The sequence below is a fragment of the Homalodisca vitripennis genome, chromosome 2 (assembly GCF_021130785.1).
Source record: "Homalodisca vitripennis isolate AUS2020 chromosome 2, UT_GWSS_2.1, whole genome shotgun sequence".
Taxonomy (NCBI): Eukaryota; Metazoa; Arthropoda; class Insecta; order Hemiptera; family Cicadellidae; genus Homalodisca; species Homalodisca vitripennis.
Window position 1 is genome coordinate 156049759 of NC_060208.1, and position 16459 is coordinate 156066217.

The window sequence follows — 16459 nt, forward strand, 5'->3', positions numbered from 1 at the left end:
TTTATGTAAAAACCATCTTACTCTACATATTCAAACAACCGAGATTAATATTTAACAATGTATCCCATACATACTCTACACGAACCGCAGAATCGATAGGAATACAGCCACTGCAGCTAAGGCAGGTCTTTTTCAACAACAAGTCCATTTTATATTGCGCATATATTATATAGGAATATTCCGAGCTATTTGAGAAACTCTGGAGGATGTTCTGTAAGCTCTTATAAAAAGAGAGTGCATGGCTGGATACTTAGTATTGGCAAAGACGCGGCCGAAAGCGTCATAGTCTCGGGATACAGATAAGCTACCTTGACCTCTTCACTGACCTTGACAAACAGTCCACTATCCGTTATCTTACAGTTAATCACATCCTCCGGCGGTTGGCGCGCCTTTTGTGATTAAGGGTTGTTGGGCCTTCGCGGGTGGCTATTGTTGGGCCCGGCGGTGACTGCTGGACGGTTTGCCCAAATCACAGACCGCTGGTGTTGATGAACAGCGGTCGTCGTTGGGCCGGGGCGGGTGGTCGCTGGCGGTGGCCCGGTTTCGCGGATGTGTGTGCGTCGGTCGTACTGGAACGCGTTTTCTCGTCGGGCTGGCTCTCTCGTTGGAGCAGAATTATGTCCATAACCACAACATGCATTTTTTTGTTTTATTTTATATTACAGACTTTCCTTTTTTTCTTTTTTATATTAAATTTTGGATTCCTCTCACCCAATTATTACCAATGAAAATACTCCATACTCGTCATAATGTACCAGACCAAAAAATGTCATTTTTAATTTGAACCTCCTCAATATTGTACATTATATTATGTTACATTTAAAGGCTCGCACCCAACCCACGTCACTAAAGAACCAGGCAGGCTTCCGTGGAGCCTATGTGGGGGTCCCCCCCCCCCACCCCCCCCCCCCCCCACCCCCCCCCCCCCCCACCCCCCCCCCCCCCCACCCCCCCCCCCCCCCACCCCCCCCCCCCCCCACCCCCCCCCACATTACTAAAATTAGCAATGATTGTACTTACAGGCAATGTGACACGGCCGTTGCGGACAATTATATACAGACTCGAGTCCTCATCATTGATTGTTTCTGCATATGACCGCTTGACTCCCTTTCGTCTCGTAGTAGTCCTCTCTTCAGTGGCTACCTTCCTAGCAGGTGTAGCAGGAGGTGGTGGTGGATTATTCTGTTGGTTTGCATCTGACAAACAAAACATTATTAATGATTTTTATTAGAACTGGTCATTGAAAGCTAAGCAATATATATTTTTAGGAAGAAAAGTTTATTTCAGATATGAACTCCAGATTAAATGTTTGTGTTACATTTTTGTTATTGCGAACTTCTGTATTCACCATTAAATTCCATAAATAAGTATCAAAACATTTAGAGGCAATTTTGTAAATCACTAGACTCCCCACCTTAGGACTGGACCTCAATCTGACTGCAAAATGGTCTTGCATAACGATATTACATCTTATCTTGGACGTGTTCTGTAAACTATTAAGATGGTTTAATAAACACTTTAATAACAATTATTTACATGAAAAATTTGTAGTTATCTACTTTTTTACTCATCTTTTCTTTCATTCACAAATAACCTGAAACTAAACAGGTCAGTTGATTTCTGTTGATTAGTCCCATAAACTGTTCAAAAGACTCAAAATTTCTGACATTCAGCCACCCGGACCATTCAAGGATAAGAGGGAGTATATTGAATTGTAGACCCATTTTGACATAACCATAATGGTATACATCATTAGCCTATATTTTTACAACTATAAATAGTTGCCATTTCAAAGACATATTATTCATGATACAAACACTTTTTTATTGCAAATGGTTTCAAACATTTTAATAGCCACAATCTGTTGGAAACAGATTAAATACACACCACTGTAAACCAGCTGAAATGTTATCAGTTTTAAACACTTGGATAAACTAATTATCTCCAAAAGACTAGTTATATATAATATGCAAATATTTTATGGAATCGTGCTAACAATAGTTTTGGGAAGTGGAAGTTACAATCATCAAAAATATAAAGGAGTCTTACAATTAACTGTTGACACAATACTGATAGGGAATCTAGATATATCTAAAGATAATTTATATACATATATATATATATATATATATATATATATATATATATATTAGAATAATAAATCGTAAACTAAAACCCTTTTAAATTCTTTTATTTCAGACACGTGTTTCGGTATAAACCCATCTTCAGTGTGAACATTAACCTCTAATTAAATTATAAACAAAACAAATAAATATACACCTGTCGACTATTTAAAACAGATGTTAAACTTATATGACACAGTTTTAATTTTGATTAAGATTCTGTGTTTGATATTGATGATGATGAAGATGGTTTTTATACCGAAACACGTGTCTGAAATAAAAGAATTTAAAAGGGTTTTAGTTTACGATTTATTATTCTAACATAAAGATAACCCTATAATGTGGAGTTCATAATATAATATATATATATATATATTAAGTGTACTTGAAAAAGTTGTTAATTACAACGAAATATTGTACGAAAACAGAAAACATTGTTGTTTTCTTTTGAAACTGCTCTAAGAGACTATATATATATATATATATATATATATATATATATATATATATATATATATATATATATTATATATATATATTTATTTATTTATTTATTTATTTATACATTTACATCCTCCATATGAAATTTTAAAAAGCTGGTAAATCCATAAAAAAACTTTCAACTATTAAATTGTTATTCCCATAAGCATATCTTTCATTGTCACTTTACTAGCAAATCATACATTTAAAATTTTTATTATTTATTAAATTTAGTTACAAAACAGACATTTATAATGTACTTTGCTAGCTAAACCTCAACAATAATGAAGTTCTTTGTTAGGAGGTTTTCACTCTTCATGATTACTTGTACAGCATAAAAATTTCAGGAATATATATGATATGCTCTCTATAGTAATGTTACTCACTTCTCAACCGAGCCCTGGTGATCCGTCCCCCACGCAGGTTCAGTGGGGTCAATGGCTGCTCATATTGTGCTGGAGCATCATATCCGGAGTTGTCCACATCCTGCATGGTCTGATCCTGTGCCTGGTGACTGAGAGGGCTCTCTTGTTCCATCTCCTGTTGTTGTTGTTGCTGTTGTTGTTGCAATTGAGCCTCATACTGTTGTTGCTGCTGTTGAGCCTCATACTGCTGTTGTTGCTCATACAGATGTTGCTGTTGCTGCTCGTAGTTGTTCTGAGGCTCATACTGCTGATTATTACCATACACATCGACACTGTAAAAAAACCGTCATCATTTTAGTATCAGATTACATTAGATTAAAGAGGGATATATAATGAACTCTTAGTTAGTTCTTAATGTGTAGACCTAAGCTTATTGCACACCCCAAGTTCTGTTAGTAGAGCGTGCCTACTCCTGTACCTTAAAGAGATCCAAGAGCTTTTGTTCAATGCTGGTGTTAAGTTCTTAATGTGTACACCTAAGCTTATTGCACACCCCAAGTTCTGTTAGTAGAGCGTGCCTACTCCTGTACCTTAAAGAGATCCAAGAGCTTTTGTTCAATGCTGGTATTAAGTTCTTAATGTGTACACCTAAGCTTATTGCACACCCCAAGTTCTGTTAGTAGAGCGTGCCTACTCCTGTACCTTAAAGAGATCCAAGAGCTTTTGTTCAATGCTGGTATTAAGTTCTTAATGTGTACACCTAAGCTTATTGCACACCCCAAGTTCTGTTAGTAGAGCGTGCCTACTCCTGTACCTTAAAGAGATCCAAGAGCTTTTGTTCAATGCTGGTGTTGAATTCATCACCTACCTGTGAGGATCCAAATAGGGCTCTTCTCCTAACCTCATGTTGGTTTCATACCATTAAACTTTAAAAGTTTATTATAACTGACAATAATTACATTACAGGGCCCAACAATGTAACTTCCAATCATGATTTCTAAAACTTGACCATTTATAATTTATTTAAACATGACCAATTACATACAGTAATCTTTTCCAACAATAATTTAATTATACTGACCCAACTTTCCTTTAGATTTGAATCAAGACAAATATTCTACTAATTATAGTCACTGCAGTAGACTCTGATAGGTCTAACCAACATACAATTTTATATTACAATAAATCAGCATGTTATTTATTAATCCTAATCCAATCTCACAATTGTTTAAACCGCTGCAGTTATATAAGGTAGCCTACAGACCTATCTGCAATACAATATTGTAATGAAATGTTTTTTTGGAATTTTTACTCCTAAAATTTGTCTATAAGCCTATTAAACTTTAAAAATAAACAGTCACACGTCTATCACACAAATCTAGGTATAATAATTAAGTCTACTTATTTCAAACACGACTACTGTTATTGCATCATGCTTTTATTTGTACAAGTAAATTATAAATACACTCACCCTCCATGCATCGGTGTAGACTGATTGCTGTAAGGTGTGTAAGGGGTGTAAGGCTCCTGGGAGTCCGCCATGCTTCCGTCCATCGGAGTCATTGGATTGCTAGTGTCATATTCTGGAGGAGGCGGTTCATCCATTCGGATGCGTTTACCTATACTTCTATGCATTTTGATGGTGATTTGTTATCACTCTTGTGCTGTAAAATGTCATACAAGACTTGAAAACACACTAAATTCTCCAATATCCTTTTTACATTATTACAAGTTCATGATAGGCTACTTCACCAACTATGAATCAGTTGGGATACCTTATAAATATTAAATTATCATTAATGGAAATGGGTTATCTGAATTTAAATGAGTACAATATATAACCTACTATGAGGGTGTATAAAAAATAACAGGACTAATTTTATTTTTTTTAATATGTGCGCTCTGATCCTCTGAAAGTTGTTCTTGAGAGATCTAATCATTAACGCTGTGACATGAGCACTGTCTACGTGGAAGTATTGAGTCTATAAGAGGGAGTCATTGAGTAAGGATGTGTTTCATGTACCCAGTAAGGATTTAAAGCTACAGCAGTGTGCAGCGATCAGATGTTGTGTTGTAGCTTGTTGGAGCTTATATTGGTTACTGTTAACTTAATTACATTCAAACATAAAACCAATATTTAATACTTTTATTTAAATATTGTAAATATTTAAATATTTGCCACACAGGACAAATTAATATTAAATCACACATGTTTAACTATTATTAAAAATCACATTTACTTTTTGTATTTACTTTTGTGATGTGTCTGACGAAGATAGCCTTGCTATCGAAAGGCCTTGCTATTAAAAGGCCTTGCTATTAAAAGTATTAAATATTGGTTTTATGTTTTAATGTAATTAAGATATGTTATTTTGAACAACCTACTACCAACAATCTGAAAATAGTTCCGAAATCATATGTAGACAAATTTTCATCCCAGGTATGTGTTTTTGAATGACACAAGATTTATGGGGGGAGAAGAAAGCCACACCTAGGCACGCCATAAAAATCAAACAAAAAAAATAAAAAGTATATATAACACCCTTGATGTTATACTCCAGGAAGATCACAGATTGATAGGAAAGATTGCTGACAGGATCAGTTGAAGACATGAGTTTAATGAATTCTGCATCAAGACAACACACCCACTCAGTGAACAAAAATAACACAATTCACCATAGAGGATCTAGGCATTGACATCATGCTCCACCATATTCACCAGATCTGGCGCCCTACGACTTCCATCTTTTCTCACAGGTAATAAAAAGGTTCAGGAACGCCCTTTTCAATCACAGACAGTAAGTTGAATCACGCTCTTTCAGGTATTCTAAACAAACTCTTCATAAAAGAGCTTCTGTGAATTGTTTGAAAAAGGGTAGACAGTTGGAATCATTTTATAATATCAAAAGGAGGATTACTTTGAAAGTTTATAACAGAATTTCAATAATAAACAAAATTCTGTTGTATAGCCTACATAGTTTTCGAGTTACTGCCATAGTTCCCTTATTTTTTAAACATTCTCGTATATTACTTTTTGTTCATTGTCAAATTAATTAATCTGATCTTTTCTTTTAAAGAAGAAGAATAATTAAAGGGTGTCAAGCCAACTTCAATAATGAAATTCCTGTACAATTACCACATTTTTTAAGTAAATAAATATCTTTAAAATTCCAGGACAATCTAAAACCAACATTTTTGCAGTCCTTGTAAAAAGTCTACTACGGTACTTTGGGATTATACCGACCACACCCAGACATGAATCGTTATTTGACATTTTGCTTCTACTGATTACTAGATTAGCGTAGAACAATATTCGTCAATATAAAACAGGGATTGTCTTATAGCAAACCCCTCCCCATCCTCAGACAGAGGTCAAAGTCAAGCGGTCTAGTAGATAACGTGATTGCAGAGTCTCGCCGCCCGTTCAGCTGGTGCGTCGCTTTGTTGTACTTCCGTGTTTTACCCCTACATTTCTCCAAACACAAAAATTCAACAAAAACAAACATTACCAAACAAAAACTAAACTCTTTCTTGAAAAAAACACTCAAAAATTGTTTTTATTCTTGATCACACTCTGCCACCCAAAATGCGAGTGCCTCCGACCATCAGCGCGGGCTTCGGCAGCTGCGCCGCGCTGATGCCAACGAAAGAAAAACATCCCTCGAGATAGTACCTATCAGTAAAATATCAAATTCTAGAGGGGCTGATCAGAAATATAAATTGAATTGTAATGGAAAAGCAATTATGTACCGTGCAAAAAACTTAAATAATCATGTGATGCCGCGCGGCGTGCCGTAATCGAGATTCTCGAGAAAGATAAGGTAACAGCGACAACAATACTGATCACAATACCTGGAAATGCTTGTTGATTGATGGAATGTTAGTTCTGTTACTCAACTACATCGTTTTATAACGTTCTAATTTCATTGAAAAAAGTTTAAGCGTGGGGGGCATATAACGGAATCTGACCCCATTAACAATTGATAACCGTTGTAAATTTGTAATTTTGTAATTAAATAGTTGTTTTTTCGTTCTATCATGTTTGTTTCTATAAATTTATATTTTTGTGTTCTTCATACTGGTGTGGTCGGTATAATCCCAAAGTACCTCTACTACTTCACAGTTGCCCAGCAATACTGGGCAGGGAAAGAATTCAGCATTTTAGTTTTGTCCAGTTGTAATGGACAGGAGAACTAATAAGCTTTCCTCATGATGACCAAAGAGAGCATAAAGGCTTAAACAAAATTTAAAGTACAACACAGTAATTTCTATATTTTAACTTTAGATCTGATTTTACATAACTGTACAAAATATTGAAGCCTTATGACCAAAAATAATAAATTTGTAAATAAAATATGTATTTTGTAATGCTAGAGGAAATAATTAAATAACTAGAGGACTGTAGTTTGAAAATTGTCTGAATAAAGTTATGTTTATGTTTTTAGTTTCGTTTTAGTAATTATTGTTATATTACACATTATTTTGCATTGTTTTAAAATGGCTTTTATCATTAAAGTATTAAAGTTTATAAAATAATTTTCAAAAAGCTTTTTATGTTGAAAAATAAACTTTAATTAAATATTTTCTAAAACCCTCTGCCTTTTAGCAAAAGAAAACTCTAGCCCTTGAATAATTTTTAAAATTGTATTTATTGTAGAATATTATTAGATTATTACACGTCATTTTAGGGTGTTTTAAATGTTCTTTACCATAAAAGTATTAAAATTTAACAATACAGATTTCTTATATTAGTTATTTAAACTTAAACTGGATTTTGATTTTGTTTCTGTACAAAAGTCACTGTCTAAAGTAATCTTTAATTTTTTAGATTTTATAAACATCTTATTGTTAAATATTTTCTGATGTAAAATTAATTTACCTTTAAAACGAATTAAAAAGAAGCTTTTAATGATCAAAAATAAATTTTAAGTGGATTTTTTTCTGAAACCTTGCGTAGGCCTATTAGTAAAAATAATCTCTATCAAATAACTATTTATAACAATTTTGTTTATGGTACAATATTATTAGACTAAATTACACATGATTTTGGGTTGTTTTTAAATTATCTTTATCATGAAAGGGGTAGGGTACGATAAGCGGACCCGGTTTTTATAACGAAGAATGTAATCAACGATAGGCCTAATATTCACATCTCAAATCCTAGACTATCAATCTATCAATTGATATAAAAGTATCTATAGTCCTCAATAACAATCATATGTTTTAAATTAAAATACGAATTTAATATTTACAGTAATCAAACAAATTATTATAACCAAAATTAGGAAAACTGAAGACGATCATATGTGCTCCTCTCACAGTTACAGTTGTTTCTTTCCCACAAATTTCAAATACGTTTTTCGGTACGAGTCAAACATGTTCAAGAACATGTCTTATCATCTTTCAAAACATTGTCATGTAGTTTTCTAAAATTTACTGCCATTTTTAATAATCAAATGTTAGGCTACTTATATAAAATTGAAATATTACATTATTAGTATTATTTGAAAGTGTTTATAACTGTTGATATAGATTATTTAAGTTAATTGTTAAAAACCATTAATCAGTATCGATTGATTATGTTGATGGTTATGATTAAGTAATATCGTTTGCCAATTTCGATATAAAAACCGGGTCCGTTTATCGTACCCTACCCCATGAAAGTATTGAAATTTCAAAATAAAATTTGTGTATAATAGTTATACTAATTTACCTCAAACTTGATTTTTATTCTGTTTCTGTAGAAATGTTGCTGTTTAACCCTTTTAGCCCTGGCGTCCGATATATCGGACAGAGGTGGTCTAGCTAAAATGCCCAACGTCCGATATACCGGACGTTTCGAGAATTTAATGTAGCTGGCTAATAATATGTCCAAATGCCATCAGTTTCGGTATAGTAGTTGGTGAAGAAACGGGCTACATGCAAAAACAATAAACCTTCCAATTGGCATCGTATTTCGTCGTCGTTGAGCGTAGTTTATTTGTCAATGTCGGCTGTCAGACGACTTCAGTTGCATTGTTGTTGTATGCTGACTTATAACCTCAATTAGTTTGTGTGATTGAAAGCGGTTGTTTTTCGTGTGATTTATTGTATTATTAGTACAAAAACATGAGTAAACGTCGTATAGAAAAGTTACCAGTGAATGAAAACACTTTGATAAACACTATTATTAGTGGTGAATGTGCTATTTTTGAAGACAATGAATTGAGTTGTTTATATAAAATGTATATTGTAAATATTATTTCTTTTACTTTTTTGAAAAATTAAACAAGTTTTAGTCTTACAAACCATTACAATTAGTTTGTGGTATTTTACAATTGTTATTATTTCAAAAGTGCAAAACAAGTATACATATCTATATACTTCTACTGACGTGTATGTGGAAATATATGAAGAAGTGCTTATGCAGCAATACAATTAATTGGATATATCTCCTGCATTTATCAAGGAAAGTTCTTCAAATTTTGTGTGTGTAGTAAGAAATATGTGTACAACAAAATTGCTTCATTTTTCAGGGGCTACAATTTTTTTTCTACCCTTTATGTAGCCTATGTCCAAACTAGGCTATAAAAAATATTTAAAAAATTATGTATATATACGCTAAAAAAAAACAAATCATTCTGTAAAAGTACTTTTTAACTATTACATCTAAGAGTACACTTATTTGTGAACAATTTAAAAGAAAAACCTAAAAATTATCTTCAAAAATAAGAAAACTAGATGTATTTTTCCTCAATTCTGCACTACGGTCCCTTATCGCCATGGGCTTTCTGGCAAGTCCGTGGAAAAAATGGCTGGGGTTAAAAGGGTTAGTGATATTTTAATTTAAAACATGAAATAAAAATTAAAATGTTAAATATTTTCTGATAGGCTATTTAATTTATTTACCTTTAAAAAGAAGTAAAAACGAGATTTTTATGATCAAAAATAAATTTGATACGTTTCATACAAAACCCTCTGGCACTTTCTGCAGTCACACAAAAAATTACTCTGCACTTTTTGACATGGATTTGATTTCATCTCTGGCATTAAAAGGGTTGTGTTGGACTTTTTATATTACAGCCAAGCATAATCGCCCCACGAGATATTCATATTGTTTATATATCCATGTATAGAGCCAATATTATCAAAGGGTTAACTAATTAAAGAGGCATTTACTTAGGTTATCTGTAAGATAACCTAAAGGATTGTCAAATAAACTGAACTAGACACTTTTTGTATTTCTTCTGTTTATCAACTAAATATAATATCAGAGGAAACATCATAAAGGGAAGATGACAACAAAATAACTAATTTTTATTACAAACTAGGCCTACAACTTACCAGTGAAGTTGCAACTGTTTTTCTACTTTTGAGGTACTTTAGAGCAATCCCGTGATACTTTAGAGTCAATCATTTAATAGCCCTAATTGACGGGAAAGTATTATTTACTTGAAATAACTAACTAGTATAATGCGAGAAGGATAATTTATAATAATTAAAACTCTTTAACACACCACAACAAACAACGACACCACTCCACTACCACTTCCACTTTCCACTATTCCACTTCAGTTCATTCGTTTCGTTTCAGTGTTCCGTTTATAAAACCCGCCAAGCTGTATTCCAATTCCATTATCCCTTCTGTTCTGTTTTATATGTGATTAAATGCACGCCATTTTTAATACTCTATGATGTATGCTTTAATTTCCATGCCATTATTTCACTGTTCTCTATCAGACACATTTTTAATTTTTATTAATACTGTTTACTATACCTGAATAATTAATATGTGAATAAGAAGGGATATTGTAACTCACTCAAATAATCACCTAAATGTAAATACAAAAGTAATCTTTAATCCATGTTTCCAAAATTTTGAAAGCAACGATTTGTTAATCCCATAGTTTACCTAAAAGTTCCATGTATTCAAGTTATCATGAAACAATAAAAGAGGCAAGCCCAATAATAAGAAAAGTAATGTCCGTATGATAAGATGGATTTACTTCTGTATCGGTGGGGAAGGTGTTTCACATTGCAATAAAATATAAAGGCAAAGAGTTTGATAAGAAATATATATAATTTTTAACTTATATAGAAAGACAGATAAATGTAAAGCACGTAAACTGCAGTGGATCCCGTTCTTAAGATGAAATAGGCCAAAATCAACGCTTATTAACTATTATAAACAAAGGTATAACACATCATGATTAACATTCTGGGAATTAGAAATTCATGTGAAAGGAAAAAAAGAACATTAAACGGTCTGTTGTAACTCTTTTTTTATTCTTTTTAAGGCCACACCGTTTACCTATACCGGCTCCGAATTACACTGTTAATCGTGTTTATACATGATTGAACTTCTCCGGAATTTAAACCCGTGAACTCTCGGTTAGAAAGTCGAGACTATATCCTTTAATCTATGGGAAGAGTAAAGGGAATTCTGTACCTACAGTTTGTGTTTCTAAAGGAGATCACTAACGGAGCCGGGTTCAGATACACGCTAAATTTAATGTTTCACTTAAAACGTGTACTACGTTAAAATATTCACCTATATTACCTCGGATACAATTTTTTACTATTAGCATTTACCCATGTATTCGAGTAAAAGAAAAATATAGTTCTTGTTTATGTGGATTTTTGTATCCAAAAATATGGGAAAAACTCAGTTTTCTGTTTCAGATATAAGTTTTCTCTACTTTATCTTATCATTGTTAAAAGAATTATATTAAAAATTCTTATACACCATTTCTCGTATAACTTGAAATCTACATATATTTAAAATTGAGAATTCTAAGTTAATAATTAAATAACCGTAATTATAGTTTTGTAAACCCTTACAAAATCGGTTATTAGATATTATTTTGAAATTTTTAAAATACTATAAGATGCTCTACGTACTGGTTGAGAATACTAATTAGAATTCGTAATAATTCAATTTTACACCATTCCACAAATAATAGCTATTTTAAAAGAGTTTTTAGGGATTACAACGAATGAGCAGTGGCTATTTCCTGAGCCGAGAATACAATCTGCTTCTTCAGGCTACAATTTTCGCTAAGCGTCATCGTTCTCAAGAGGTATGTGAAGTAAACATTATAACTAGGCTTTGGCTTATGTGCAATTTTTTCGCTACTGACCGTTCCCACAAAACTACCATTACTTCAAAAATAAACATATTACGATTTTAATTCAAAGTGAAAAGCCAACATCATAAAATTTAGTTTACCAACATTAAATGTAATTATGAGTATAACAACTGTATGTTTCTGGTATATGAGATATCGTTAGGTTCTTGTTAGTTTGTATGAACTATATTGCCTATAACTATATTGTAAGGCACTATATCATCAGCGACATCTATTCACCAAAAATACGACAAAAACTAGTCCAGTCATTTATAAAGGATTTCTTAGCTATTCTTGGGGTTTATTTGGCATTCATGTGTGAATTATAAAGAAAAAAGTGTTATATATACGAGTACAATAAAGATAAATAAATTTAGTAATTCATTGCAGTCGAAATCAGTACCAAGATTTGTAATTGGTGGTGGTAGATTCGTTATAATCTATTCCGAAAGAGAAGTGTTGGCAAACCTTAAGATGGAAGTAGCCGCCCCACATAAGGAACAGTGTTTACCTGTAAGTTAGACATTGAAACATTGAGATTTCCAGAATTAGTCTTCTGGTTTGAAAGCATATTTTCACTAAAACATAGGATGTGTTTTTTGAGGGTGAGATGTATTACGAGCTACTGAGTAAAATATCTAAAAGGAGTGTTGTTGTTTTGTCCAGCTAGTGATGCTTAGAAATTTGCTCGTGGCAACGTGGGCTGGGCGCAGCATGTCTAGAATTCATAGTTTTGTGACTGTTCCTCGCTTAAGTTGCTCCCTCACTCACAAGTATAGACAGTTACTATTATTATATATATTGCCTGATTTAAAAATAAATACAAATTCTATTGAGTATAAATCCAAATCAGTGTTCACAAGCAGAATGTCACAAGTATATCAAACAGTATTTTCAAAATTTGAAAATGATAGCTAATTCATTAAGGTAACCGATTTCGCAGTGGTTTACAACAAATTAATTACTGAATTATTAACTTAAAATATCTTAATATTGTTAGTATGCCATTCTTCAAGAGACATAAAAGAAAATGCTATATAAGGTTATTTACTGCAATTTTTATTGGTGTGTGAAAGAGGCGGAAACGTAAACCTTAAACAGAAAACTACGTTTTCCTCCATAATTTTGGTTATAACAATCCACATAAAGACGAAAAATATTTTTCTTTCAACTCAAATACATAGGTAAATCCTACAAAAGTAGTAGAAAATTGATTCTGAGGTAATATATGAGTATATTTTAATGTGGTATACGTTTAAAGTGAGATGGTTAGCGTGTGAGAGATCGTCGGGACCCGCATTCGTCAGGGATCTTCTTTATAAAAACAAACTATAGAAGGATAATTTTGTACTTACTGTTTATTTTATTTTTGTAATTTTTTAGAATGCCTACATAAAAAACTTTGAACTTAAAACTGTTTTAATAATGTTTGGGTTGGGCTTAAGTATGATAAAATTAAAACATACATTTTTTTATTGAAACAATTCAAGTTGATATTCCATGGAAACAATGATTTTTTAACGATTCTATAGGTAATGACCACTGCTAACATGATATGTATTTTCAATGTCTTAAAAAAATTGTATAAACAAATAAATCCTTGAAATGTAATATTTATTACACATATTGGTTATGTTTTCCAATAGAACCATGACAACGAATGGGATTTTTAGTTGTGTACTAGGAAATATTTGTAGTAATAATATTAAACACTCTCATCTTTTATAGCAATTAAAAATATCATTTTTTTATTAATAAAATAAAAAACAAAGATAACCCAAATTTGGATAATCGCAAGAAACTACAACTTGTCAATATCATTATATAAATTGCTATCTTACAGTCTTAGTTGGTTTTTCACTCTGATACTTTTTATTATATAGCTTAACAGGTATTTACAGTAGAGTAACTTTGGAAATATTTATTTTACAAATGAAGAATAAAAACACTGTAGGCTAGGCCTAGACTGTGAAGCGACCTAATCTGTTAGTTCAGTTGTCTTCCACCTTTGCAAACCAGTTTCCATTCAGAAAATTTCAAGAATATCATAGAGTAAACAGAAACACAAAGTTGTAAAAATCTTTCAGAACTACAGGGAAAACTACAAGGAAAATGTCTATCATATGGAATATCTTTATCGCAGTTAAAATATTATAACAAAATGCACGGTATGCTTGTATCAAACTCAGAACATTCCTTTATAGAATCAATTCTTAAGGAGGAAAATAATTCTTTAGCATTAATTATTTTGTTTTCTTGACTAGAATTAAATGAAGAACAATTACTTTCAATAAACATTTTTTGGAATATTTGGCAATGTTTAGCCATTTTAGGGGTATAATTATTTTCTATCTTAATTATTTTTTTATTCTTGATTACTACTGTGAAAGCAATACAAAGTATAATTCAAAGTTAGAAAACTAGATCATGACTAAAGCTCCCCTTTCGTGGCTCAGAATAGTACTTCTTAGATAAAAGGTAGTCTCTTGCCTAAAGTGTAGCTTATTGTTAACATATTAATCTGTTTACAACTCTAAATCCAATTTCATGGAAATATATTTTCCATTTAGCATGGTCTTAAATCTCAAAATACTATTACTAATTTTGCAAATACTGTTTTTCGAATGATTAGTACTTTAAATGTGTATATCTAAATCATAAAATTATCGTAATTATACACACACACACACACACACACACACACACACACACACACACACACACACACACACACACACACACACACACACACACACACACACACACACACACACACACTGTGGGACAAGCTTTTAAATTGTTTTAACTGTGTAATATTTTATTTAAAATTAAATATTTCTACATTTCTCTTATCTGTAGTTGATTCCTTACATGATTGCTTCAAATCTATCCTGAAACATCTTGCTTACTTTATTAATATTGCTAATCTTATCATGAGTCTAAAATAATGTCTTCCTTATCAGCTTAGAAGTGAACTTTCAACCCTTTGTGATAATTGCCAGCCTCAGTCTGTGTGTCTATCCATTACTGCAGATCATTCCCAGCTTAGACAACAGAAAATGCCTCTGTCGCCAACAGATTGTGCCAGAGCCGTTGCTCTAGTGTTGATAGTGGCTTAACATTGCGAGAAGTAGAAAACATCACAGGGTTCCCTAGATCCAGCATAAGCAGAGCTGTGATTCGCTTTAGATTAACAGGAAGTTATGAAAGGAGGCAGGGATCAGGTCGTAACAGAACAGCAAGTGCCAGAGATGATCGTTTTGTTGTGTCAGTAAGTTTGCGAAATCGGTTCCGAACTTCTGTTGAAGTTCGTAATGAGCTTATGAGAGCCCGTGGAGTGAATGTTTCCACACGAACAATTAGAAGAAGGTTACATGAGGTGGGACTTGGAGCTTATCGCCCAGCTACAGGTCCTAGGCTGCTCCCGCGCCATCGAAGAGCTCGTTTTGAGTTTGCTCGAACTAACGTCAATTGGACCGCAGAGCAGTGGAGCCCAGTGCTGTGGACCGATGAGTCTCGGTTCTCCCTGAGATCACCAGACGGTCGTGAAAGAGTGTGGAGACGGGCTGGAGAGAGGTTTGCTCAATGTGCAATATCGCCAAGAGACAGTTTTGACGGTGAGTCCATAATGGTTCAGGGAGGAATTTCAAGAGAGGCTCACACTGAGCTTGTAATTGTTAATAGAGGAACATTAAATGCTGAAAGGTATGTGGAAGAGGTTTTGTCAGAACAACTAGTGGTTTTTTCGGGATTTGTGGGTCCTAGATTCATGCTGATGAAAGATAATGCTCGTCCACACACCGCAAGGGTGGAGCAAAATTACTTACGATAAGTTGGAATCGAAGTAATGGAATGGCCCGCACACAGCCCGGATCTTAATCCATTAGAACACATCTGGGATGTCATGGGAAGAGCAATTAGAAATCGTCGAGGTGAATTAGACTCTTTGCAACAGCTTGGTGCGGCCCTGCAGGAGGAGTGGAATAACTTGGACCAGAAGGTGATACGGGGCTTGATTGACAGCATCGGTCGCAGACTACAGGCAGTCATCAGAGCCCGAGGTGTGAACACAAGATACTAAAACGCCTTTGGACTACTCCAAGTTCAAGACAAAATCATTCTAACCATTTAATTTCTTTCTCCTTTTTTTGAATTTTAAGCTTTTTTAGGAATTAACTTGTAATTACGAATAAATCTTTGTACATTGTTCTTCGTTTGTTGCAGAAATGTGTAAAGAACACTTTTCAATTTGGATTTTGGTTTTACATCAATTATAACATTAAAAGATTGAACAATATTGAGTGTCCCACTTATTTTGTCCCTCAGTATATATAACTTATATATCATAATAACAAGTATATAAAACTCAGCAAGTCAACAAACT

The 16459-nt window shown here is 33.1% G+C and overlaps 1 protein-coding gene across 1 annotated transcript; it reads right to left on the minus strand.

The window, feature by feature from the left end:
- Positions 1 to 426: 426 nt before the first annotated feature.
- LOC124355865 (neurogenic protein mastermind-like) lies at positions 427 to 10519 on the minus strand. Its single transcript, XM_046807020.1, has 5 exons — positions 10292 to 10519; positions 4440 to 4632; positions 2990 to 3300; positions 1021 to 1196; positions 427 to 600 (listed from the first exon to the last, which is right to left on the minus strand). The coding sequence occupies exons 2-5, from the start codon at positions 4601 to 4603 to the stop codon at positions 427 to 429; spliced, it is 825 nt and encodes a 274-aa protein (XP_046662976.1). The 5' UTR covers positions 4604 to 4632; positions 10292 to 10519.
- Between the last annotated feature and the right edge of the window lie 5940 nt (positions 10520 to 16459).